This window comes from Monodelphis domestica, chromosome 6 (genome assembly GCF_027887165.1).
Source record: "Monodelphis domestica isolate mMonDom1 chromosome 6, mMonDom1.pri, whole genome shotgun sequence".
Classification (NCBI taxonomy): domain Eukaryota; kingdom Metazoa; phylum Chordata; class Mammalia; order Didelphimorphia; family Didelphidae; genus Monodelphis; species Monodelphis domestica.
In genome coordinates this window covers 191,910,597-191,937,097 of record NC_077232.1, presented here as the reverse complement: position 1 = coordinate 191,937,097, position 26,501 = coordinate 191,910,597, and the positions used below count along the sequence as shown (strand labels likewise).

At 37.4% G+C, this 26,501-nt stretch overlaps 1 protein-coding gene across 1 annotated transcript in view; it reads right to left on the bottom strand.

The window, feature by feature from the left end:
• Positions 1–1,707: 1,707 nt before the first annotated feature.
• TDO2 (tryptophan 2,3-dioxygenase) overlaps positions 1,708–26,501 on the bottom strand; it is a 31,612-nt gene continuing 6,818 nt past the window's right edge. Inside the window, 12 exon segments of the mRNA XM_001375244.4 lie at positions 1,708–3,412; positions 5,866–5,956; positions 6,896–6,975; positions 11,965–12,022; positions 14,034–14,145; positions 17,064–17,171; positions 19,683–19,706; positions 19,708–19,760; positions 19,763–19,853; positions 19,855–19,870; positions 25,152–25,198; positions 25,200–25,280. Of these exon segments, the coding sequence (XP_001375281.2) occupies positions 3,256–3,412; positions 5,866–5,956; positions 6,896–6,975; positions 11,965–12,022; positions 14,034–14,145; positions 17,064–17,171; positions 19,683–19,706; positions 19,708–19,760; positions 19,763–19,853; positions 19,855–19,870; positions 25,152–25,198; positions 25,200–25,280 (918 nt within the window). The 3' untranslated portion in view covers positions 1,708–3,255.

Sequence of the window (26,501 nt, the reverse complement as noted above, 5' to 3'; positions counted from 1 at the left end):
TCCCCTTACATGTTCAAGAGATACACAAAATAAATTTTAAAATGATTTAATTAGGAGAAGAAACTAGCAATTGAACAAAGTAACTAGGAAAAACTATGTAGAGGATGAATTTTAAGCTGAACTTTGAAAGATACCAGGACAGGGGTAAGAAGGAAAATACTCTAGCAATGGCATATGACTCATACAAAGGATAGAGAATAGTGTATTTGGGGAGAAACAGCAGGAAGGGTCGTTTCATAGATTGCATGAAAAAGATCAACGTATATTAATTATGGAAAGGAAACCTTAGAGCTATTCATACATTGCTTTAAGTGCCAAGCAGAGGCATTTATATCGATGCCAAAGGTGTTTGGATGCCACTGAAGAGTCTTGGGTAGCGGAGTGAAATGGCCATAACTGGGCTTTTGGAATATCACTTTGGCAATTAGGTGGGGGAATATATTAGAGAAGGGAGAATGCAGATCAAATAGGAGGCTGTTTTAATGGTCCAAGTGAGAGGGCCCAAACCAGGGTAGTTGGATTTAAGAAGTGTTACAGAATTAAAATCAATGAAACTGATTGAATATATGATGTAAGGGAGAGTGTGGATGTCTCTATGGTTATACATGTGAGTAACTAGAACAGGGGTCCCCAAACTACAGCCCGTGGGCCACATGCAGCCCCTGGAGGCCATTTATCAGGCCTCCACCGCACTTCTGGAAGGGGCACCTCTTTCATTGATGGTCAGTGAGAGGAGTACTGTATGTGGCTATGCTGCAAAGCATAGCATCACTCACGTACAGTACTACTTCCGGTGACATAATCCTTTGTGTGGCTCCTTGTAGTAACTGAACGAGAACAAGGCGCCACACAAAGGATTATGTGGTTGCACAATGGAAGACATCAGCATGGTGAGTGGGGATCTGGGGGAGAGGATTCTGCACTGTATATACTGCTGCCTGGTATAGTGGTGGCAGTGATGGGCCTGTGCAAGGTGTGACAGGCCCATCACAGCCAGCTCTGCAGCCTCTGCTATCCCAGACAGCGCAATACAGTGTCACAGGCCCAGCACTGCCTCCAGTACTGTATACAGGCATTGGCTACCAGTGACCTGGCCCTCCAATGGTCTGAGGGACAGTGAACTGGCCCCCTGTGTAAAAAGTTTGAGGACCATGATTTTTACCTCAATTCTATTATTTTTTAAAAATTAGATTTCGTAGTGGTCACAACGAACTAATGGCATTTTATTATGTGTCCTTATATTATGGTCTCCAGTCTTTTCAGTTAGAAGGAACTCTTTTTAATACAAATTTACATAAGTCCCTGTGTGATAATGGTACTTTTTTTGACTTTTGATTTAGAAAATATGTGACAGGAATTACACAAGTATAATTTATTTCAATTTTCTTATTTTCTCAGAGGAGGGAGGGAGGAAGGGAGAGAATTTGTAACTTGAAATTTTTTAAAATTAATTTTGGGGCATCTAGGTAGCTCAGTAAATAGAGAGCCAGACCAGGAGATGGGAAGTCCTGGGTTCAAATTTGTCCTCAGATACTCCCTTGCTGTATGAACTTGGGCAAGTCTCTTAATCCCCATTGCCTACTTCTTACTTAGTATTGGTTCTAAGACAGAAGGTAATGGGTATGGGGAAGAAAAGAATGTTAAAAATCATTTTTAATGTAATTGGAGAAAAATGAAATATTACAAAAGAAAACCTATGACAAAAGCTATTATAAATTTGTTTTTATTATTCATACCAGTATCAATACACATTTGAAAAATAGCAAAGTAATATACATATCTATAAAGCATGCTATTTAATCAGATACGTCTGAATACAAGGACCCTTTAATAATCCTCTCCTTCCAAGTTTCCATGAGGATCCAGAGGCTGGAACTCTGAGTCCTAATGGATTTATGTCTATATGACAAAAATAAATAAATAAATGACAGAAAGAACTGTATACTTTGGGAGAGAGCATGTTGATTAAGCATGAGCATTAGCTATTTATCTATATTTACCTTCTAACCCTAAGGGTTATCATTGTGGGTCAGGGTTGCTGGACATTTTGTCATATTCCCTTGATGATGTTACATAACATTCCAATGGGAGTAAGTTTACTGATCTAGTCTGATAACTTGGCAGTGTGTGAGATAATAAAGGGATTCCTATTTCTGGTGTAATACTCCTAACCTATCCCTTCTCATAAGCATTATTCTCCCCAAGAATGCAGAGGAAAGAGTGAAGTGTTTTATTATTTTTATTATGTTCAGCTCTGGGACTTTGTAGTTATGCAGAATCAGATGCATTACAAAGATATAAACATGATTTGAAATCATTCCAGAAGTTTTCAAATCTATAAAAAGATATAATGAGAATATAATGATAAAATGATAAAATATTTACACTATAATAAGCATTCTGTACCATTTGAATCTTTTTGACATTAAAAAAAGAATCCCTGTGTAGTTATTTATTAAGTTGTAGACAGGTGGTAATCTCTCTTGGTGGAGGGAGTTTCCATACCAGCAATGCTATATTCTGATGAAATCACAGATCTTTCCTATATTTGCATGCATTACAATGTTAAAATTTTAGCTGCCCAGGAGCAGGCAGGTCAGTGGATAAAGAAATAGGGGGGCCTGGGTTCAAAAGTGACCTCAAACATTTCCTACCTGTGTAATCCTGGACAAGTCATTTAATTTTCATTGCCTAGCCCTTAGTGCTCTTCTGCCTTAGAACCAATACACAGTATTGATTCTAAGATGGAAGGTAAAGATTAAAAAAAAAAATTAGCTGACGTTTGTCGTGATCTCATAATAGATGAAAACAGTGCTGGATTTGGATCCTAAATTCAAATTTTGATCCTGCTGCTTAGTTGTGTGATTTCAAGCACATCACAACCTCTGTAGACTTCAGTTTCTTAATCTTCAAAATGAGGATGATGGACTGGCTATTTTCTGAGGTCCAGTAGCTCTAAATTTGTAGTCATCTTCATTAAATCATCACAAAACTCAAATATTTCCCCGGTGTATTCACTTTGGATCACAGGGTCAAAGATTTAGAGCTGGGAAGGACTTTAGTGGTTGACCATCTAATCCAGTGCCCTCATTTTGAGACAAAGATATTCATCAGGAAGCTTTGTATGTTACATTGAAGTGTTTAAATCATATCAACAAGCACATGAGGATCATTAACACATTCCTGACAATTCACACCATCTCATGATATGGCCTGACTATCCAATGTGCTCTCATGCATTCCTCACAGTTGGCATTAATCCTCTGAATCGTCACTGCTGAAGTAAGAGCTGTCACAATATTCAGCCATGTAAAGGAATTTGTGAATGATCGGATTCATCTTGGGTATCCAATGTCGTGGCACCAGGTATGTCGAGAGATTAAACAGATCTACAAATACTTTGTACCTGTCACTGAAAACACATAAACACATGGAAAAATACTCTAATTAAATACAATTTTCAAAAAAAAAGAAAAAATATTTCACAAAACATAATTATTTTGATGGTAGGTATCAAATAAATGCTACAAATACAAAAAAGACACACCACTTTAATATTGGCTGGCATTTGTAAAATAATTTCATATTTGCAAAGACTCATTTCCCCAACCTACCCGGAAACCTGTGTTTTAATAGAAGATTATTTAAGTTCTGTTCTGAGTTAGTAGAATCCACCCTTTGGATGTTAGCTGGGCCTATTTGGTGGTCAAGCAAGTAGAGTGCTAAACTAAGTCAGGAAGACACAAGTCAGGTTCATATAGCCCAGATGAACATTTGGGATGGAAACATATCTAAATTTGCCCATCTCACATCTTCTGAGCTATTACAATTCTGTATTTAAGAGCTTACTAGCCATTCTGATGAAAGACTGAGAAGGGATGTTTCAAAATGACTAAGATAGATGACTTTGGGATATTTTGTCTGTTGTTCCATCAAAAAGTAACTATTCATCACCTCTTATGTGCCAGATACTATGCTAAGAGCCGGAGATTCAAAGAAAGGCAAAAGACAACAGTTCCTACTTTCAAGGAGGCACCTTGCAAACAACTACATGCAAATAAAATATAGACAGGATAAACTGGAGATAAGCAACAGAAAAAAAAAGTGTTAAGATTAAGGAGAGGGACAGCTAGGTGGCTTAGTGAACAGAGAGGCAGATCTGGAAACAGGTTCAAATCTGGTCTCAAACAATTCCTAGCCTTGTGACTATGGGTGAGTCACTTAACCTCAGTTGTCTAACCTTTACCTCTCTTCTGCCTTAGAACCAATATTTAGTATTGATTCTAAGACAGAAGGTAAGAGTTAAAAAAATAAAAAAAGATTAAAGAGAATCGCGAAAGACAGAAGAAAGTAGAACTTTAGGTGAGACTTGAAGTAAGGTAAGGAAGCTAGGAGATAGAGATATGGAGAGAGAATATTGCAGGCATGAGGAATGGCCAATGAAAATGCCTGAAATCAGATGGACTGGCATGTGTCAGGATTGGCAAAAAGGCCAATGGCACTGAATCACAGAATTTGTTGAGGGTGGGAAGTATATAGTGTTAAGAAGACTAGAAAGATAGCAAAGTGTCAGTCATTGAGGACTTGAAAAGGCAAACAAAAGAATTTATTTATATCTCTTCCTGGAGACAAGGGGGAACCACAGAGTTGCTCAGTGGAGTAGGGGGAGAGGAGTGATACTTTAAGCCATGTTTGAGGAAGGTCAAGAATCTCCACTGAACTGAAGAATTAACACTTACATTGCTGTTTAAGGGAAGTGCTTTCCTTACATTCACCCTGTGAGGGAAGGTTTATCACCTCCATTTTATAGATGAAGAAACTCAAATTTTGAAAGGGTAAATTTAAAATAGGATTTAAACCCAAGTTTCATGACTCCAAAAAAAGGGAACTCTTTTTCTCTCCCCTACATCACCTCTCAATGCCGCCTTGTTCTTTGGAGTAACAACTGAGAGGCAATGAACACACCTGGAATCAGCCTGGCATAATGGATAGAGTACAGATCTCAGTCTGGGAAACTTTGGTTTCCATCTTGATTCTGGTCAATAATGGTTGCATGAACTCTTGAGCAAGTCATTTAATTTCTGGGTCTCAGGCAACCTTATAGGAAAGTAAATTTCTGGGCTGGAGCCAATCTACATTGATAAAGGAAGTTCCCTATATTAATAATATCCCAAGACTAGCCAAAAAAAAAAATGCATGTCTCCTTATGGCAATATTTTCCACTTTACCGTTTTGAAGGCAGTGTAATATGTATAAAAAGAAGACAAAAATCATTTTCTTTTGTTGGTTTTTCAGAATAAAAATGCTGTTCTTCAAAGGAATGAGGAACCCTCTCTTTGCTAGCTTGATGATGATTTTGGCCTCCCTTTTCCAAATCTATGAATGAATCCCTGTGATGGCAGTGTTCAGCCAGGATGAGTAAAATATCTAAGAACAAATTCTTTCATATTCCCAGGGTCAGTCAACGCTTTTTTCCCCCTTCCTCAAGCCACAGAACCAGGCTAGCATAGCACAAAACACTTAGTAAATGCTTATCAAATTGAATTGAATTATAACAACCCTCTGGATATCTAAGGAAAACCATTTATCAGTTAGCCACATGTCATAAATTTCCATTGCTTGGTTTTTGTTGTTATTGTTTTGCTTAGTTTTATTTTTGACAAAAGATTCTCTAATGACTTACAAAACTGTGGTAACCACAGCCTTAAACACAAAAGATATTATGAGCCTCTTGGAAAAACTTATCACTGGAGAAGGAGCAGGTGTGTGTGTTAATCATTATTAAATATTATTCAATTATTAATTAATTTTTAAAAGTAATAGTAATCAATATTCAATAGAAAGTGTATTTCCTGGCAGACTTACCTCACTGTTGAGCGCAAATACTGGTAACCTGAGGAACCTCCAGTGCCAGCTTTGCTTCCAAGCATTCTATGCACCATGCACACGTGATTATCTGTGATTATCAAACACAGTCAGAAGTCAATGCACTAATAGTGGCAGTAATTTGAAAAAGCAAAGGCTTGATGAAGATTTAATTGTCAGGCTAGCCATGAGGAAAAATGCTATCTATCTACCTCCATAGAGCAAACCGATAAACTCTGAGTGCCAATTAAAGTCTAATTTTGTCACTTTCTTATTTTTCTTGCTTGTTTGTGGCATAGCTAATATGGAAGTATGTTTTGTATGATTTCACATGTATTAATTTCATATTGCTTGCCTTCTCAGTGGGTGGAGAAAGGGCTGCAGGGAAGGAGAATATTTGAGAACTCAATTATTCTTATGTTTAAAATAAATGATTTTTAAACTTGTGAGTCTAGGGGGCAGTTTGGTGGCTCAGAGATGGGAGGACATGAGTTCAGATCTGGACTTTAGATGCTTTCTAGCTGTGTGACCTTGGGAAAGTCACTTAACCCCTATTCCAAGCCCTTCCACTCTTCTACTTTGGAACTAATACACAGTATTCGTTTTAAGATGAAAGTTAAAAATTTTTAGGATTTCGCATCAGTGTTTTTATGGTTTTATTTTAGGGCTTTGATGATGTATGCGTTTGCTCTTACAACAATGACCAATAGGGAAGTGGGTTTTACATGACAATACAAACTGAAAAAACAGGATAAATAATAAGACGTTTTAGAAATAAACAAACAAATTGCCAGTCTGCCAGAGAGGTCCCAGATCATCTGAGGTGTCTGTTTTAGTATGGGGGGGGGGGGCACACTTGCCATTGCACACACTTGCAAATCGACCACTCCCTCTGTTTGGGGGAAATGATTTGTCTCCCTCCACCACTCGATGAAGTAGGAGCCCACATGCCAGTGCAGTCAGTAGGGGTGGGCTATTGCAGGATCCTACAAGAAACACAACTACTTAAAAAAATAAGAAAGGAACTTACATCTCCACTTGGTCATGAGGGTATCAATGTCCATGAGAGAGGTCAGTAGTTGAAAGGGAACCTGGAATCTGGGTTCTTCCCTGGGGAAAAATCAAGAAAAGACGTAGCATGCTCAGAGCCAAAGTGGACTTTTCTCTTTTCGAAGGAGTTTAGTCTGCCAGAATGAAGAGAGAGCTGGCCTCTGAACTGGAAAGCCTTGACTGACAAGTTCCACCTTTGACATATACAGGCTCTCTGGACTAGACGCTTAACCTCTGTGTTCTGGGCAGTTCTTTCAATTTCAGAGAAGGTGCTGATTTGTATTATTAGAAAAAGTAATTATAATTAATTAGAAATTATTTGAACTTTATCAGTCAAATCATTGGTCCAGTCCTTTTATTATTTGCTCTAAAGCTGGATGGGAAAAAAAATATTCTAAAACTACAGGAAAGGGACAGCTAAGTGGCTGAGTGGATTTTGGGATCCAGACCTGAAGATGGGAGGTCCTGGGTTCAATTATGGCCTCAGACACTTCCTAGCCATGTGACCCTGGGCAAGTCACTTAAACCCCATTGCCTAGTACTTGCCACTCATCTGTCTTAAAATGAATAAGACAGAAGGTAAGGGTCCCCAAAAAAACCCAACTAGGTTGAAAATTTATTTGTTTTTCTTCATCTTCTCCCTACGTTTCTCCCTTTTCATTTCCATCTCAATATCAACCTCACATCTTTCTAATTTGACTCGATAACGACGTGCCTTGAACCTTGTAAAAAATAGACTCGAATACAGGACTACAATCCCCATGAGCCTTTGCTCCACTTCCCCAGAATGCCTTTTGGACTTCCGTTTTTGGAGCAGAGGCGTCTCTTCCATGATGTGAGGTTATTTTGTCTAGGCCTCTGGCCTAGGCACATGTTTCTTACTTGTATATTCTTAATCTTTAACCTTTAATAAACCTCTAAAAATATATATATTCCTTGCAGAGAGAAACTAATTTCTACCTGCCTCAGTCTCTCCATCTCCCCTAAATTTTAATCATTACAGTTGGCGACCACTAGATTGGATGAGAACTTCTCAAAAAATTTTTAGCCTAGAGAATTTTTTTTTAAAGCCAAGGTTCTCCGAGATGCTCTTTAGAAAACCATCTTGATCAGCTCCTGCCTGCGGCCCTCTCCAGCTCCTGCCTGCAGCCCTCTCCGGCTCCTGCGTCTGCTCCTGGCCTCTCACCTGGTGCCTGAGCTGTGCTCCAGCTCCCGGCCCGACCCACCCCGGCGGTCTGTCTCTCACCCATCTGGCCTCGGACTCAGCTGACTCACCACCCAGATCCTTGGAGCAGATCGCTCAGGACTCATTGCGACCAGCTGGTAACAGTATTGGCCACGTGGGTGGAGGGGAGAGAAGAGAGGGAAAGGAGACCAGGTAATTTTCCCTTAGGCTAAGCCTCCACGTGGCTGGGGGTATTGGCCACAGGGGGATCAGAGAGGGGAAAGAGAGAAAAGACTAGAGATCAGAAACAGACTTTTCAAACAGAAACCTAAAAAAGCAATGGGCTGTTTAAAAGGATTTTTGACTCTTCTGCCAATTATATTGATTTTACCTGCCTGTCTGGGAGCAGACTCAGCCCAAAGATTCAACTTTAATTTTGGGGAGGAAAATGGGTGGCCCAGCGAACTGGAAGCCAGGCCCAGAGACGGGAGGTCTCTAGTTAAAATCTGGCCTCCGATGCTTCCCAGCTGTGGGGCCCTGGACGGATCCCTTGAACCCCATAGCCTAGCCTTTACTACTCTACCTTCGGACAATAGACATTTAAATGGATAATTAAAAACAAACAAACAAAAAAAAAACCCCAAGGAACTTTGAAGAGACTAAAGGCTACATTCTAAGGCATTTCAGACTCCAGTGGTTTATAAAAAAAAAAATCTCTGTATTCTATTGCATTGTTTTGTTTAAGGTTTAACTTTGTGATTTTAAGTTCATATATTACTGGATTGAATATTATTCTGTGAACTGAAGGTTGATTGAATTTATTTTGAATGTACTGAGTTTTAAAATTCTGTTGTTTTTCCCCTATAACTGTTGAACAAATATTGTTGTGAATAAGCCCATATATGAAAAAACAGCTTTTTTCTATTTTGCCGAGGATAGATGGACTTCAGAACTGGTTATAATTGTATTAACAACCTTTGGAATTTTAATGTGCTAAATACCTCAAATGATTTGATTTTAAGGGTTTTTTAAATATGATTTTTGGAATTTTTTTTAACGATCTGGGTATTTTTGCCGGCCCCTACCACGAGGTAAGGCCCATTACAGTAGCTGAAGTGAAATGTATTTTATAAACCCCAACCTTCCCACATGTGAATGGAAGTTGGGCAGTTAATCTCAGGGCATTTGTATCCCTATAAGCCTCCAAGAAAAAGGAGCACCTTTATTTATACTCTTCAGCTCACTATTTTACTTGCACCAGAATGATATATAGATTTCTTGATTATGTTCTAAACCCAAGATGAGTTTTACTTTGTTTAAAAAAATTATGTTTATTACCAAGGTTGAAAGATTGCTATGTTTGTAAAAATTGTGACAAATGTGCATCAATTCATAGGTTTTAAAAATGTCATACAGCAACTTATATGAAATATGAAAGTGTGTTTGTTTGCTATTGTAATTAATTGGGCTATTGAGAAATTTTGGGGATTTTGATATCTACATATTTGTACTACTGTATTTTAAAAAATGAAAAATTGTTAACCTTGTTCAATTCATTTGCCTTCTACTCACAGTGATCATGGCCAGATACAAAGAGGAAATGGATCTCATTTTTTGTGAGAAAGCCTTGTATTTTCTGGTGTCTTTTTAATATCTCTTGCCAATTGATTCATATACCTCATACCTCAGCCATGCATCCCTAACTGATTCTGAATCTTTCAATCACCCACAACACGGGGGAATGTAAAAAATATCATTATTTAAATTGCAAAGTTTAAATTCCTTTTGAGAAGAATTTTAGGTGAAGAAGATGCTACCTCTCTGAATCCAGAACTGAACTGTTGGAGAAGCCACCATGAAGAAGCCTCCAGACCACAAGTTGCACAAAATTGAACTTTGGGTGTGGTTGATTGAACATTTATTTGTATGTATACTTTTATGCCAAAGGGGACTGCCCCCTAACGGCTTTTTGTCAATGTGTTCAGAAATTATTGGTTTTATTCTTTTTTCTCTTATCCTCACACTATTGTAATCTTTTAAGTTTATTATGTTTTTATGATCCTTTTGGGGAAAAATTAATTTTTCCACAAATGATCACACGGGGGGATATAAAAAATAGACTCGAATACAGGACTACAATCCCCATGAGCCTTTGCTCCACTTCCCCAGAATGCCTTTTGGACTTCCGTTTTTGGAGCAGAGGCGTCTCTTCCATGATGTGAGGTTATTTTGTCTAGGCCTCTGGCCTAGGCACATGTTTCTTACTTATATATTCTTAATCTTTAACCTTTAATAAACCTCTAAAAAATATATATTCCTTGCAGAGAGAAACTAATTTCTACCTGCCTCAGTCTCCCCATCTCCCCTAAATTTTAATCATTACAACCTGGGCACTTGCAGGGGAATGACAATATCTACTCCTTGATGTCTTCTCTGGTAATAGAGTTGGGGGAATTAGACTGAATAATAATAATTCACAGACCTTAGTACTTTGGACATTATATTGCATTTTCCTCACAGTAGACCTGTGATGGGTACAGTATTATCTCCAAGTAACATGGGTGAGGAATTGCCTTGGTCCATAAGCATCACCTCGACTAGAATCAGGAGTGCATATCTGGTCTCAGACACTTGCCAACAGTGACTCTGGCCAACTCATTTAACCTCAGTTTCCTCATCTGCAAAATGGGGAGAATTTTCTCTTCTCCTTCCCAGAGTTGTGAGGAACAAATGAGACAATAATTGTAAAGTACTTAACACAGTGCTTGACACATGGTAAATGCTATCCAAATGTTAGTATTAATGGAGCTGTCTAGCATTACTTTGGGGTCCCAAATGCAAAGACAAAGGAACTCGTTTTCACTGAGGACTACTCATTACATGTGTGGAAGCCTATTAAAAACTTCATTCATCTGAATGAAAACCACCCCCAACTGAAATGATTAGGAAAAGGCATTTACTCCAGTTCTTTTCATATTTTTACCATTAAGTAAGTGAATAGATTGAACATTAAAGCCTTTCTTAGGGAACTGAATTATGGCTAAGAATCAAATTACTTTGCTAGGTAAAATCATTTTCTCTCCACCTTCCTGAAGGGATTAGAGCTAGGACCCATCTAGAAGAAGGAAGGAAGGAAGGAAGGAGGGAAGGAAAGAAGGAAGGAAGGAAGGAGGGAAGGAAGGAATGAACGAACGAACGAACAAACGAACGAACGAACGAGGGAGGGAGGGAGGGAGAAAGGAAAGGAAAGGAAAGGAAAGGAAAGGAAAGGAAAGGAAAGGAAAGGAAAGGAAAGGAAAGGAAAGGAAAGGAAAGGAAAGGAAAGGAAAGGAAAGGAAAGGAAAGGAAAGGAAAGGAAAGGAAAGGAAGAGAAAGAGAGAGAGAAAGAAAGAAAGAGAGAAAGAAAGAAAGAAAGAGAGAAAGAAAGAAAGAAAGAAAGAAAGAAAGAAAGAAAGAAAGAAAGAAAGAAAGAAAGAAAGAAAGAAAGAAAGAAAGAAAGAAAGAAAGAAAGAAAGAAAGAAAGAAAGAAAGAAAGAAAGAAAGAAAGAAAGAAAGAAAGAAAGAGGAAAAGAGGGAGGGAGGGAGGGAGGAAAGAAAGGAGGAAAGGAAAGGAGAGAGGAAAGGAGGGAAGGAGGAGGAAAAAAGAGGAAAATTTCTTTTACTAGGTTTATTTTTTTTTTATTCTCTGAGTTATGAAGTGGATCTTTTAATATCTGAAAGAACAAGTACTAATGGAGCCTAGCTGGACAGTCACTCAGCTTGTTAAATATAATTTAATAACAGTAAGCAAGCAATTTATAAATATATATTTATCCACCAACAACCTGAATTCTTCAACTTTAGCATTGTGACATAAGCCTTCTCCTGTTCTAAAGTCATCTTACCTGTAAAAATATATCATCAATGCTCCCTGTAGAGCTTTGTATGACAGTCGTCTTTCTCCTGCAAAAGACATAAGAGGGTTTATACAGATGGCTTAGTTTCCAAGATTCTATTGTCAGCCTTATGACTAACTGTCCATCTCGTGTAGTATTTCTCCTGAGATGGAGTTTACCCCCAAAGCAACGTCCATCATTCCCCCCCCAAAAAAGATCAACACAAAGGCAATAAGGTACCTCAATGAATAGAAAGAGCAAGGCCTGGAGATAGGAAGTCCTTGTTTCAAATTTGGCCTCAGATACTCCCCAGCTGTGTGACACTAAAAAAGTCACTTAAATTAAATTGCCTAAGCCTTACTAGTCTTCTGCCTTGAAACAAATACTTAGTATTGAGTATAAGGCAGAAGGTACAATTTAAAATAAAAAAAGGCCAACACATCAAAGGTACAACTGGAACCCAGCTCTCCCTAATTCTAAACTTACAGTTTACTCAACTTTGACTTAATGTCTGTCATTAATTAAAAAAAAAAAGTTGACATTTACAGTACTAATAGGTTAATTACCCCATTTTACAAAAGAGTAAACTGAGTCTCAAAAGGCAGACTAACTTCTCCATGGTCTTAGTGTATTTTACATTTGGGATTGTAATATTTATTGGGAAAGGAAATAGGATTGGGAAAACAGGGGGATAAATGGAGAATAATGGGATGTTTGTATAGGGGTAAGGAGGAGTTAAAGAGAGAGAGGGAATATTGCTTGGTGAGGCAAGGGAGGGAGATGCCCCCTGCTGAGAGGAAACAGCAGGGGTCCAAAGAGGTCTGTTTGTCTTTGAATGACTGAAACTGAAGTTCAGCTCCCTCTATGACCAGAAAAGATAGTCCACTTATCTGATTGCGAATTCAAATAACATAAAGTTTAATAACTAGTTGGGATTGGAGTTTTTCTCAGCTTCAGACCTGAGGCCAGGCCCCAGAGGCTGGCGGAGAGTTTGTCCCACTCCCATCTACTCTCATTGTTCTAATTCAGAATCTTAGCAGTACACAGAAAGCAAACAAGAACAATTCTAACCTTTAGAAGCCTGTGTCTTTGGGCTGAACCAAGAAGAGCATGCCACTCCAGACTGGGCTGAACAAGCTCCTCTCTCCTCCAACCCCAGGACGCAAGACCTCTCCCGGCAGGAAGGAAGTGCTAGTCACAAGACCCAACTGCCACTCCCAATTGGCCCTCCCCCACACAAACTGTTAGTCTAGTTTCCTTTCCACAGGATTCAAATTCTAGACTTTTCAGACTCCAATTTACTCTTTACTGTTCTGCCTTCTGTAAGTAAAGAAATTGAGTTATATCTTTCTTCAAGTTTTCAAAGGAAAAATTTGTTCAGGAGATTGAACCAGTATTTTTATGTCATAAAAGGATTGAGTTCATCAGTCTTCAGACTGTTTACATTTGTTACAATACAGATTCCTTTTGAACTGTCCACACCTGTGATTTCCTAGGTCCAAAGAACTCTCTCTACCAGTGCATTATCTCATCTACAGCTCTTCTGTAGTTTGTGGTCTTAGAGAGTAGCCCGGGGTGTTGGAAGGCACAGAGTCCCAGAATGTGTCCAAGGCAGACCTAGGATTTGGGGCAGCTAGGTGCACAGTGGCTAGAGGGCCAAGTCTTAAGTCAGGAAGATTTCCTGGGTTCAAATATGGCCTCAGACACTAGCTATTGATTGAGCAAGTCCCTTAACCCCATATGCCTCAGTTTCCTAATTTGGAAAATGAACTGGAGTGGGAAATGATAACCACTCAGTATCTTTGCCAAAATAAAAATCAAGTGGAGTCACGAAGAGTCAGGCATGACTGAAACAACTGAAAAAAAAAAGATAAAAGGACTTGGACTAAGGTCTTCTGACTCTAAGGCCAGCTCTCCATCCACTATACCACAGGGCTTCTCTGAGTTCTTCTTTACAACCAATATTTGTTATATCTTTAGATCCAAAACTCAGGATCATCAAAGATTTTGTTTGCTTTATTTACTTGTTTATCCATAATGGCACATTGCTAATATGCCACTGGGCATAGAAGACTTACCTTTACTAAGAAGATGCTCATGCCGTTTCTCATCAAATAATGACATCAGCACTTCTTTTTGTTTTCGGAATTCAGCCAGCTGTTCATCCTTTTCCTCTGATTCTTCTTTGGCCTTAGAAGAAAAGAAACAATAGATGGTAGAAGCAAGAAATCCAAAATTATTCTGGCTTCCCCAGAATCCCTTGAAACTCTTTCTTTCTCCTTCAGCCAGCAAAGAATGAGTGCTTGATGAGAGTATTGTTTACTTTTTGCCTTCTTTGAAGGAAATCAGTTAGTCATTCCTTCTTTCCTCTATTTCCCCTACTGTATCGCATAGATGAAATGGCCAGTAATAGCTCACTGTCTCTGAGAAAGGACCTGTCATTGACATGTCATTGTCATGTCATGTCATGTCAATGACATGAATGACATCATTAGTAATAAGTGATTTAAGTTTGTGAATAGATAAAAGTTGTTGATCAGGATTTCTTTGCTAAATGTACCACCTACATGTTCCAGAGAAAGGATGCTTTTAGTTATTCTGAAAATGTTTATTCACTCTGGCAAAGTGAAAAGAATATTGATTTTAGAATTGGAAGATTTTTAGATTTATTTTTGGATATTCCACCCACTTGATTTGTGACTGTAAACAAGACACTCAGCTTTCTGGGCCTCAGATTTTTGCATCTATAAAATGAAGGAGCTGGTATAGTAATGATTTCTAAGTTCCCTTCCAGCTCTGAAATATTTTGATCTTCAAAAAATAAACGAAGGAAGGATGACAAAGGAATTCTAAGACAACTACCAGAATCAACAGTGATCACATTTGCATTAATGAGTAATTGGTAAAGGAGGTTCATTCATTGTACTTGGTGAAAAGAAACCATACAGTGATGCCTCACTGGACAGGAAAAAGAGAAATGTTTCATTCTAATTAACTGTGACTACATTGAGTGTTTTGTTGTTGTTGTTCAGTCATTTTCTAGTCATGCTGACTCTTTGTGAGCCCCATTTGCGGTTTTCTTGACAAACAACTGCGGAATGGTGTGCCATTTCCTTCTCCAGATCATTTTACAGATGAGGGAATTGATGTAAACAGAGTTAAATGACTTGCCCAGGATCACACAATTAGTAAATGTGGGAGGTCAGTTTGAACTTAGGAAGATGAGTCTGACTCCAGGCCTGGCACTGTTCTCCACTGTGCCACTTAGCTGCCCATATTGAATGGAACCTTCATATATGTATTGGTATTAGATGGCTGGCAAAATGTTTCAGACCTACATCAAATTGTTCTGTGCACTCTCTTCTAGCATATAATCAATTATGGAGTAAAATTGTTTTTGTTCTTATGGTCGTCTAAAACCTTACATTCCATCTTAGAATCAATACTAAGTAGGGATTCCAGGGCAGAAGATCAGAAAAGGCTAGATAATTGAGGTTGTGTCTTGCCCAGGATCATATAGCTAGGAAGTATCTGAATCTAGATTTGAATCCAGGACCTCCCATCTCTAAGCTTGGATTTCTGTGTTAAAAATTAAATATTGATAATGACTGAAAGCAGCTAGGTAGCAAAACCAGAGTAATCTCTGCTCTCAAGTCACTTACACGTTGGAATGAGAGAAATGGTAAAGGAAAGCAAATAATATTTTAACTATTCTTCAGGGACCTACGGCATGCCTATAAGCTTAGATGTATACAGTACAGTTTATTAGGGTATTAAAGTGTGTACTTGAGGAATATGTTTTAATTAAATCATTTTTGAATATTTGATCATAACTGGGTAACATTTTATTTATTTTTTAAAAAACTAGAATTTAACTTGTTTTTATTATTAACAAGCAAACTTTATGTGAAAAAATAAATACCCCAAAGTATAGAGCAATCTTTTCAGCCACATCATTGTGGCTTTAAAAAAAAAAAAGGTATATTTCCAGCTGGATCTGTTCTTTCCATGAAGGAAAAGAGGTAGAGTTAAATTTTATATTTATTGATCTATTTTTACTGCCTCTCTTACCCCTACAACAATAGCCATAGTCTAAGACATGGAAAACAAAATTGGAGGGAGAGAGAGCAGTGAGAGAGATGTTTAGCTCATCTCTGTCCTGAACAGAACCAGCAGTCCCCTGGGGCAGAAAGGGTGGGATTTCCAAGGGGTAGGAAGGAGGAAAGCAGACAATGGGTCTGTCTCCAACAGGAATAGAGGTCTGCCAAACAGAGGTACAGCAGAGAAAGCATCACAGAAACAGTCTAGAAGAAGGTCCTTGAGAGGCCTCAGGAATTTGTTCTAAGTTATTATGCATATTTGTTACAAGAGTTATTTTTCTCTGGTGTTTTTTGTTTGTGTTTGTGCATTCAATGGGGAAAGAATGTAGAGAAGGGAGAAAAAATAGAATTTTAATATGAGACTGTGAGACAGAGAGAGAGAGAAAGAGAAACAAACAGAGAGGGAGAGAGACAGAGAGAGAGTGAGTACCCAGCTTGAGAAATGACCAAGCCATTAGACCTGACTCTTTCATAAGTGGAAGAAGAGAATGAAGTAAACAGAAGTGCTGATTGCAGCAATGGCATCTTCAGAGCCTGGGAAAGCTATCCCCATCCCTAATGGGATCTAAATCCTGGGGAACTCCACCATGGAGTGACTGTTACTGAGCATTAAGGTATACCCAGGTCATCCCATACTAAACACAGGTGCTTAAATGGGATTTGTACACCAGTTCAATTCCAATTGGGCTGAAATCAAATTAAAGCAGAGATTTTCTGTGAACTTTTAAAATACATGTATTTTGCTATTTCAGTAAAATTGGTCTCCTTTGTAATTCTATATGTTTTATTTTATGCATTTAAATGCATTATTCTGAGAAGAATCCATAGGCTGTCAAAGGGGTCCATGACACAAATAATGGTAAAGAATCCCTGAAGCTGTACAGTACTAAAGGCTGTGATCTTTGAGAGAGAGAGAACATAAAGGAGAAAAACTATGAAAGATTCAAATGGAATGACCAGTTTTCCATCTAACTCATATCTTGGTATTAAAAAAAAAAAGAACAATACCTGAATCATTATGAATTCCTCTTCCAGGCCTTTTATGATATTCTTTTCCAATTTTCCCCAAAAATTAAATCCATCTGTTTCTAATCCTGGTGTTCTTTCTAGCCATGCCTTAAATAAAAAGGAGTATCTTTGTAAATACACAAAAAAGGTTATAAACTAAGACAGCTGATTATCTAAGAACATGGATGGTTTTTAAACATCTTTTTCATCTAACGTATGTATACCTTGTCTTCTTTGAACCTCAACCCTTATAACAAAGAATAACAATAGTAAAACCAGATGAGACAATAACTATGTGTGATAGTATATGTAATAGTCTGTATTCACCTCCCTACAAAGAGTTGGAAAATGTTTCCTACTTCCTTATTCTCCTAGACCAAAACTGGTCCTTATAATTCATTAGAATTCAGTCACATTCTTTCCCCATTACTAACGTCATGCCCTCTGAATTCCAGAAAAGACTACAAGCTCTTCCATCTAGTCCAAATACTGTCTCCCACCTCTTTGCATTTGTCCCCCTGACAGAAAGCCTTCCTGTCCCAAATCATTTTTATAATCCTTATCTTGCTTTCAAGTTTTGCTCAGGCACAACATGAAATGTTTCCTGATTTCCCACTACTGAAATTGCATTCTCTCTCCTCATATTTTCCTAGAACAGATTCCTTCTTTATGATCTCTCTCATATACCCTCCCCTGAATTATATGGTACTTGTTAGAGTTGGATTAATCAATTCTGACCCTCCTGTAGGACTTAATCCGTCCGTATCCCCTAGCATTTAGCCCAGCATCTTACACTAAATAGGTGCTTAATAATTATTTTAAATTCAATTCAATTTGGATGAATTTAATTCCAGAGAGAATTACTTAATTACCCAAAGTAAAAAACCATTTTGTACAGTTGTGAAATGAGCTGTTCTGAATGTATTAATATGGGATGTTTGCCCATATTTAGTATGGTATGCATCTTCATTGTATTTCCAGACATGAAGATGAAGTTAATCAGCTTTTCATCTAGCACTGCTGTAACTATAAATACACATCTATAAGATGCTTGGCTGAGCTTAAATTTATACTCAGGATTGTTGGTCATTTTCTCTATTCTTATATGGATAAGTCAGCCTCCTTGCCCTCAAGCTCTGACAACTCAGCCAGTCAACCTAGGCTATTCCTTTTCTTAAAAAAAAAAATCATGCCTAAGACCTCAGTTTCCTTGGAGGTTTCTTCCAGCTGTTAAGAATCCACAGTTCTGATTGAGTAAGAACAGACTGAGGTTTTTTTCCCCCCCTCATTCTTTGTCTACATGATCATTTCATCAATTATTACTTATGAGCTTTACTAATTACATCTTAAGGAAGACACCTTTAGATCATCTTTCTATTGACCCTAAGAAAGCCAATGATAGGTCATCTCGATCTCCTTGATCATTAAATATCTCTACTGAACTCATCTGTGGTGGTCTATATTACTCATAACTCAACCTGTGATACTTTAATACTTAAACAGCTAGAATCCAGAAGAGGTTGTTGATCACCATTAGTCATGATCCAATGAATTTTTATAGTTTCTATGGCAACTGTTGTACATAAACTGGCTTTGGCCAGATGGGCTTAAAAAGCACATAATTCCTGTAAATCGGTTGTCTCTTATGCTCTTGTTACTCTGCCTCCTTCCCTAATATTTTATTCCTTGCTCTAGCTCACCAACCCCCAATCCACACAAATGAGTTAACAATCCTGGTCTGTTTCTCTTGGGACACTGCCCTTAGATTTTCTTTTCCACATTAGGCATCAAATCACAGCAAAAAATCTGGCTCAGATTTTAAAATGTCCCATCATGCTTCCCCCTTGATATCTCTACCCTGCTATGTCTCTTCAGTTACTGTTATAGACAACCTCTCTTGCCTTACCCTTAGACTTTGGCTTAGATATCTCTACCCCTTCTCCATTCAAAGCGTTGTCCAAACTGGGCTTCCCAGAAGCCTTTATACTTCTTACTTCACCAAATACTTAGGAATAATTTATAATTGACTGATAAGTTATGCCCACATAAATGAGCATTTCTGAAATTAATGAAACATCTGTTCATTTTTTTTTAATTTTTTTTAAATTTTTTTTAAATTTTTTTTAATTTTAAAATTAATTTTAATTTTTTAATTTAATTTTATTTAATTAAAATTAATTTTAAAATTTAAAAAAAATTTTTTAAATTAAAAAAAAAAATAACCTTTACCTTCTGTCTTAGAAGCAATACTAAGCGTTGATTCCAAAGCAGAAGAGTGGTAAGGGCTAGGCAATGCAGGTTAGAGACTTTCCCAGGGTCACATAAGGAAGAAGTGGCTGGGGTCAGATTTGAATCCACAACTTGCCATCTCCAGGCCTGGATCTCTATTCATTGAATCGCCTTAGCATCCCCACATCTGTTCTTTTCAATGTTTGTTTTAAATTCTCTTCGAACTCTATTTTCAATTCATTTGAATTATGAGAAAAGTTTACCAAGAAAGGGGTAAATCCAGTTGGCCTCCTATCTGAATTTCCAAGTACTACTATGTAATGTCTTTCTATTAATGACACTAGACTGTTGGTTTCTGAACACCAAAGGAAAATCAGTTTGAATACATACCTCTACCAGCTGTAGGAGTGTTTTTCTCCTGTTCAGACTTCAGCAGCAGTTCATTATCCTCTCCCTTGAAGTTATCCCGTAGTGTCTCCTATTATAAGGAACTCTCAGACTCTGGAGAACACCAATCTTATTTTCTAATAGGCGGAACTGTAAGCTCTGGAAACCTGATGCCTGGCGATAAGTATTCTCTTTGAGAATAAATTGGAAGGAAGAAAAAGAGAAAAATAAATAGATTGATGGACTGATATTATAACTCAATGAAATTGTTTCTCATGAGTAGTTTTTGAATTTCCTCTCAATGATTTTCTTTTTTTAATTTAGAATATTTTCCCATGGTTACATGATTCATGATCCCCCCTCCAGCTCTTTCCTCCTCCTCCCCAAAGCTGACAAGCAGTTCCACTGGGTTATACATGTATCATTGTTCAAAATCTATTTCCATGTTATTCATATCTGCAGTGGAATGATCCTTTAACATCAAAACCCAATCATATTCCTGTCGAACTATGTGTTCGATCATATACTGTCTCAGAGATTTTCAAGAAATTAGAGTTATTATCTATCTGGAACACTAGGCACAGTCTGCCCTAAATAAAAATAAGGAAATAAACTAGGCCATATGGTGAAGGGGGATTAGGTACAGATAATAGAGTCAAAAGGGCTAGGTTCAATTTCTGGCTTTTCATTACTTATTAATTTGGTGCCTGTCCCCAGCCAAAACTGGAAAGGAAAATAAATAAGCTTTGGGCAGATCTGATAAAGAATAAAGTCTAAACTGTTCTAGACTTTAGAAACCCAGAAAACACTTTGTTACTTCAAAAGGAGTACCTATTCCTATGAGCAAGTCAGAAATTATCTGGTCCTTAGTTTTCTCTTCTATAAATTGAGGATAATATTATATTGCCTACATTATAAGATGGTTTGGAAGAATCCGTGAGATAATATAAGTAAAAATATTTTGGAAACCCTGAAGCACCATAAAATTCAGCTGTTATCCTTTTCAGTATATATGTGTGAAAATAGGATTAACTCTCCCCTTGCCTATTTTTAGCTAATCAAACCAAGAACTTAAAGTACCTCTACTTACCATTAAGTATGAAAGTTCACAAGGCACTTACTAGAGTAAACTCACACCTCCCAAAGCTACTTCCTCCCCCTCCCCCTCCAACCCCAGTTGGGCAGTGCTAGGCAAATTGAAAGACTGCCATTGGTTTTTGTGAAGAAGAGGAAGTGACAGGAGGTAACAGGAAGTGAAAAGGGAAGTATAAAAGAAGAGACCAGCATGACCTAAGGATGATTCCTTCCTGGTGTTTAGAGTGAGTGGTCTGAGCTATCTGCCTTGGCTTGGAGGAGACTTTCCCCTGCACCCTGCATCGGCTTGCTGGTTGAGTGGCTGAGATTCTGCCTTGGCTTTGGTGAAGGCTGCACTGACAGAACTCTGGCTAAAGATACCACCGGTATTTCTTGGAGAGTATTACCAGGAAATCCACCTGGAGAAAAGGGAGTGGGGAGAAGGACTGGTAGGCTTGTTAGGAACCTATCTCTTTATCTATGTGTTCCACTTTCACTCTTTCCACCTCTTTGTAAATAAAAGCTGCTAAAAGTCATTTTGACTTAATCTATAATATTTTACAATCGGTGACCACAATATTACTTTATAACTCTCATATTTAGCATAAAACCTAAATTTAAACTTTACATATGAGAGGAAGACACATCATCTTTGGGGAAATCTGATGGTGCCTGAACTCAGAAATGGTGCTAGGCTAAGGACCAGAAAATCCATAAAAAGAGCTTGTCCTCCAAAGGGAATTCCATAAACAAATATACCTTAACTCATGAGCCAACCCAGCTCCTACCTAGAATAATACCTTGTATATCAATTCATAATGAATGGGGGCAGCTAGATGGCCCAGTGGATAGAGTGCCAAGCCTGAAGTCAGGAGGACTTGGGTACAAATGTGGCCTCAGACACTTCCTTACTGTGTGTCCCTGGGCAAGTCACTTAACTCCAAATGCCCAGGGAAGGAAGGAAGGAAGGAAGGAAGGAAGGAAGGAAGGAAGGAAGGAAGAAAACAGTATCTCTGGATATACCCCCTTCAAAATCGTTTGTCCCTTTCTATCAATTTTATAGTCTGAGAAAGACAGAGAGAAAGAAAGAAAGAAAGAAAGAAAGAAAGAAAGAAAGAAAGAAAGAAAGAAAGAAAGAAAGAAAGAAAGAAAGAAAGAAAGAAAGAAAGAAAGAAAGAAAGAAAGAAAGAAAGAAAGAAGAAAGAAAGAAAGAGAAGAAAGAAGAAGAAGGAAGGAAGGAAGGAAGGAAGGAAGGAAGGAAGGAAGGAAAGAAGGAAGGAAGGAAGGAAGGAAGGAAAGAAGAAAACAGTATCTCTGGATATACCCCCTTCAAAATCGTTTGTCCCTTTCTATCAATTTTATAGTCTGAGAAAGACAGAGAGAAAGAAAGAGAGAAAGAAAGAAAGAAAGAAAGAAAGAAAGAAAGAAAGAAAGAAAGAAAGAAAGAAAGAAAGAAAGAAAGAAAGAAAGAAAGAAAGAAAGAAAGAAAGAAAGAAAGAAAGAAAGAAAGAAAGAAAGAAGAAAGAAAGAAAGAAAGAAAGAGAGAGAAAGAAGAAAGAGAGAGAGAGAAAGAGAGAAGAGAGAGAAGAAAGAGAGAAAGAGAGAAAGAAAGAGAAGAAAGAAAGAAAGAAAGAAAGAAAGAAAGAAAGAAAGAAAGAAAGAAAGAAGAAAGAAAGAAAGAAAGAAAGAAAGAAAGAAAGAAAGAAAGAAAGAAAGAAAGAAAGAAAGAAAGAAAGAAAGGAAAGAAAGAAAGAGAAAGAAAGAAAAGAAAGAAAGAAAGAAGAAGAGAAGAAGGAAGGAAGGAAGGAAGGAAGGAAGGAAGAAGGAAGGAAGGAAGGAAGGAAGGAAGGAAGGAAGGAAGGAAGGAAGGAAGGCTTACATAGCAAAAACAAACAAACAAACAAAACCCCAAACAATTATTTTACTCTTTCATAAGCCTATGCAAATAATATTATATACTATTATCAAATAAATTAAAAACATATCTACCTTGCTGTACACCTTGGGTAAATTACAGTTATCAAGCAAGAAATGAATGAACTCCAGTTGATTCTTATGCTGTCTAAAACTTGTCCAAAATTAAGTGACTCTCAGTTTGACTTTGAGTTCATTGAACCACAGAATACAATCTTACATTGGACATGGTGTCTGTGTCCTTTACACTTTGCCCTTATAAAAAGTACTAAAACTTTATATTTGTGGAGAGTTGTTACACAAGCTGTTTCTTCCCATTGCCACGACTGCTTCCAGGCTTGGCAGCTAAATGCCACTGTGTCTATAGAACTGGGCTCATAATCAGAAAGACCAGAGTTCAAATTTGGCCCAAGGCACTAGCTCTATGACTTGGGTAGCTCATTTAACTTTTGTATCCCTTAGTTTCCTCATCAGCAAAATGGGGAAAAATATAATAACCTCTCAAAGTTGTTGTGAGGATCAAATGAGAAGATTTGTAAAATGCTTAACACAGCGACTGGCACATAGTAAACACTTAATACATGCTTGTTTCCTTCCTTTCCTTCCCTTCTCATAACATCCTTATAATCATTTTTCAGTATGGATTTAAGGGGAAATGTAGAATTTCCCAGTAATTTTAATACTTGTCAAATATTCTCACAGAGGATAGTGACAAAACATTCATTGGCATTACAGGAGTATTTGTTAGCCTTCATTTATATTATATTTACTTTCTTTGTTTAATCCCCAAAACAAATATACTAATAGTTTATCTTAAGATAGGAGATAAATGCAAACTCTTAGCCTGAGGTCCAAAAAATCAAACTCATAAGTAGATGTGAGAGTTAATTTATTTTGCCTAAAAAATACTTAGAGTTTTGTACTAAAGCTCCGTATGAGACATGTGACATGGTAGTAAAAAATGCTAATATGATCTTAGTTAACATTTAAAGGGACTAGAATCCTGAAGGGATAGTGCACTCCCTCTGTTAGACTGTATCTGAAGCAATGTGTTCTTTTTCTGGGTTACCTTACTTTAGAAAGGAAATTAACATGATGGAGAGCAACAAAGATGTTTGATGGTTCTGAGACCATACCAAATAATGGAAGGAAATAATAAAACACAATATAAGATAAAATAAAATATAAAATATTGCAATAATTAAAGGAAATGTAAATGTTTAACTTGGACAAGCAAGGGGATATGAATAGTTATGTTCCTGAGGGCAGAACTGGGTAGAAGTAAGTTTAAAGTAAGAAGAATCTTCTTCCTAATAATTAGAGCTCTCCAAAAGTGGGATGGGGATGGTTTTGATAAATAATGGGCTTCCTGAGAAGCCTTCAAGGAAAGACCCTCATCAGATATGTTGTTAGGTGATTTTTGTTCAGCTATAGTTTAAACTAATTTCCTTTGAACGTCAGAGATGCTATGATGCATTCAGCTTAAAGAGAGCTAGCGTCCTTTATAATTCTGTAAAGACAGAATTCTTTGCTTTTTTTTTTTATTTTTAGTGGGGAAGAAAGAAGGATCTGAGCTTATGACATCATGGTGCAGAGAAATCTCAGTGAAGACACAGACATTCTCTACCATTATACAACTCTACTCTGCAGCTTATAGGTTTGAAGAATGGCTTTAGTGAGATAGAGAGCCAGAGCTGGAGATGGGAAGTCCTGGGTTCAAATCTAACTTCAGACAATCCCCAGCCTGGACAAGTCAATTAATACTAATTATCTAGCCCTTACCACTCTCCTTCCTTGAAACCAATACTTAGTATTGATTCTAAGAGACAGAAGGTAAGAGTTTATTTTAGAAGTCTGTTTATCATTGTGGGGAAGCTAGATGCCTCAATGGATTGAGGCAGACCTACATATGAGAGATGGTGGGTTCAAATTTGGTCTTAAATACCTCTTAGCTATTTGACCCTGGGCAAGTCCCTTAACCCCTTAACCCTCATTACCTAGCCTTTATTATTCTTCTGCCTTGGAACCAATACAGAGAATTGATTGGAAGACAGAATGCAAGGGTTTTTAAAAATGACTTGGGATTTTTGAAAGGTTAAGTAACTTCTCCTGGATCACAAAGCTAGGATGTGAAGATTGAATCCAGTTGTCCTGACCTAAAGACAGTCTCCCTAGTCACTGTGCCAAGATGTGCAACCATCAAGGAGGCCAATAATGCAAGTAATATTGCTTCCATTTCACAAATAAGGTCATTGAAGGATTAAAGAGATTTAGTGATTTTCTGATAGACACAAATGCTAAATACCACAGAAAATGGTGGTAGAATTAGAGTTCATATTCATATCTTTTGACCCTTAAATCCAGTTCTTTCTTCATTACAACTATGCCTCCTCAAATCACTCCCACACACAAATGCTCTCCCTCATAAAATTTGGATTAGAAGATAAATACTTAGTAAGTTTAAAAAATTTAATAGACACCTACCTGAAGTCATTGAAATCCAAGGCTGTCATAGTTTCCAAAACTGAAAAATTGTTGTACCAATAGTTTCAAAATCACTGAAATTCGATGTATCCGTGTAACAACCTTAAGCATATTTCTTTCATCTCTTACCTGAGAGTTAAAGAATGAATCAGGGCTAAACAAATGCAATTTCTAGAAAACATATAATTAATTAAAACTAGAAAAGTTTAAATGAACTTACTCTCTATTCATAAGAAGGCTACTATGAATATCAGAGTTTTAAGATATGACCAAAGGTTCTTGTGCATGTATGTATGGAATGTGTATGAAATAAAAGATACACTGTTAATGTTGTTAAAATAGAAGTACTCGTTATAATTTTAAAATGTAAAATATCACAAAATTATACAGAGGTAAGTAATCTCTAAAGTAAATCTTCTCAACACAGTACTCTGTGTTGAGATCATATCATATCATATGATCATAAAAACCCACTCATCCATCACTGACACTATACTCTTTAGTGAATGTCATTGAGCCCATGGGCCTCCCATACCATTATATTTTAAAATTCATGCCCACTCTTAACTCTCCTAGCCCCTGGTATGTATCTGTGAGAGAAAATGACCATGATATTGAGGATGCTTCATAACCTTGGACAAGTTACTTATTTCTATTTGCCACAGTTCCTCCAACTACAAAATGGAAAGTAATAGCACCCACCTCTCGGAGTTTTCATGAGGATCAAATGATATAATATTTGTAACATGGTTAGCACAATGCCTGGCACATAATAGGTATTATATATAAATTAACTATGATTATTAATAATGATTTATTATTATATCATCTTAATAAATGCCAAGGAGGGAAAGAAAAAAGAGATTGAAAGAGAGAAGACAAAGAGGAAGAGAGGGAGGAAAGAGGGAGAGAGGGAGGGTAGGAAAAGAGGGAGAGAGAGAGAGAAGGAAAGGAAGGAAGGAAGGAAGGAAGGAAGGAAGGAAGGAAGGAAGGAAGGAAGGAAGGAAGGAAGGAAGGAAGGAAGGAAGGAAGGAAGGAAGGAAGGAAGGAAGGAAGAAGGAAGGAAGAAAGAAAGAAAGAAAGAAAGAAAGAAAGAAAGAAAGAAAGAAAGAAAGAAAGAAAGAAAGAAAGAAAGAAAGAAAGAAAGAAAGAAAGAAAGAAAGAAAGAAAGAAAGAAAGAAAGAAAGAAAGAAGAAGGAAGGAAGGAAGGAAGGAAGGAAGGAAGGAAGGAAGGAAGGAAGGAAGGAAGGAAGGAAGGAAGGAAGGAAGGAAGAAGGAAGGAAGGAAGGAAAGAAAGAAAGAAAGAAAGAAAGAAAGAAAGAAAGAAAGAAAGAAAGAAAGAAAGAAAGA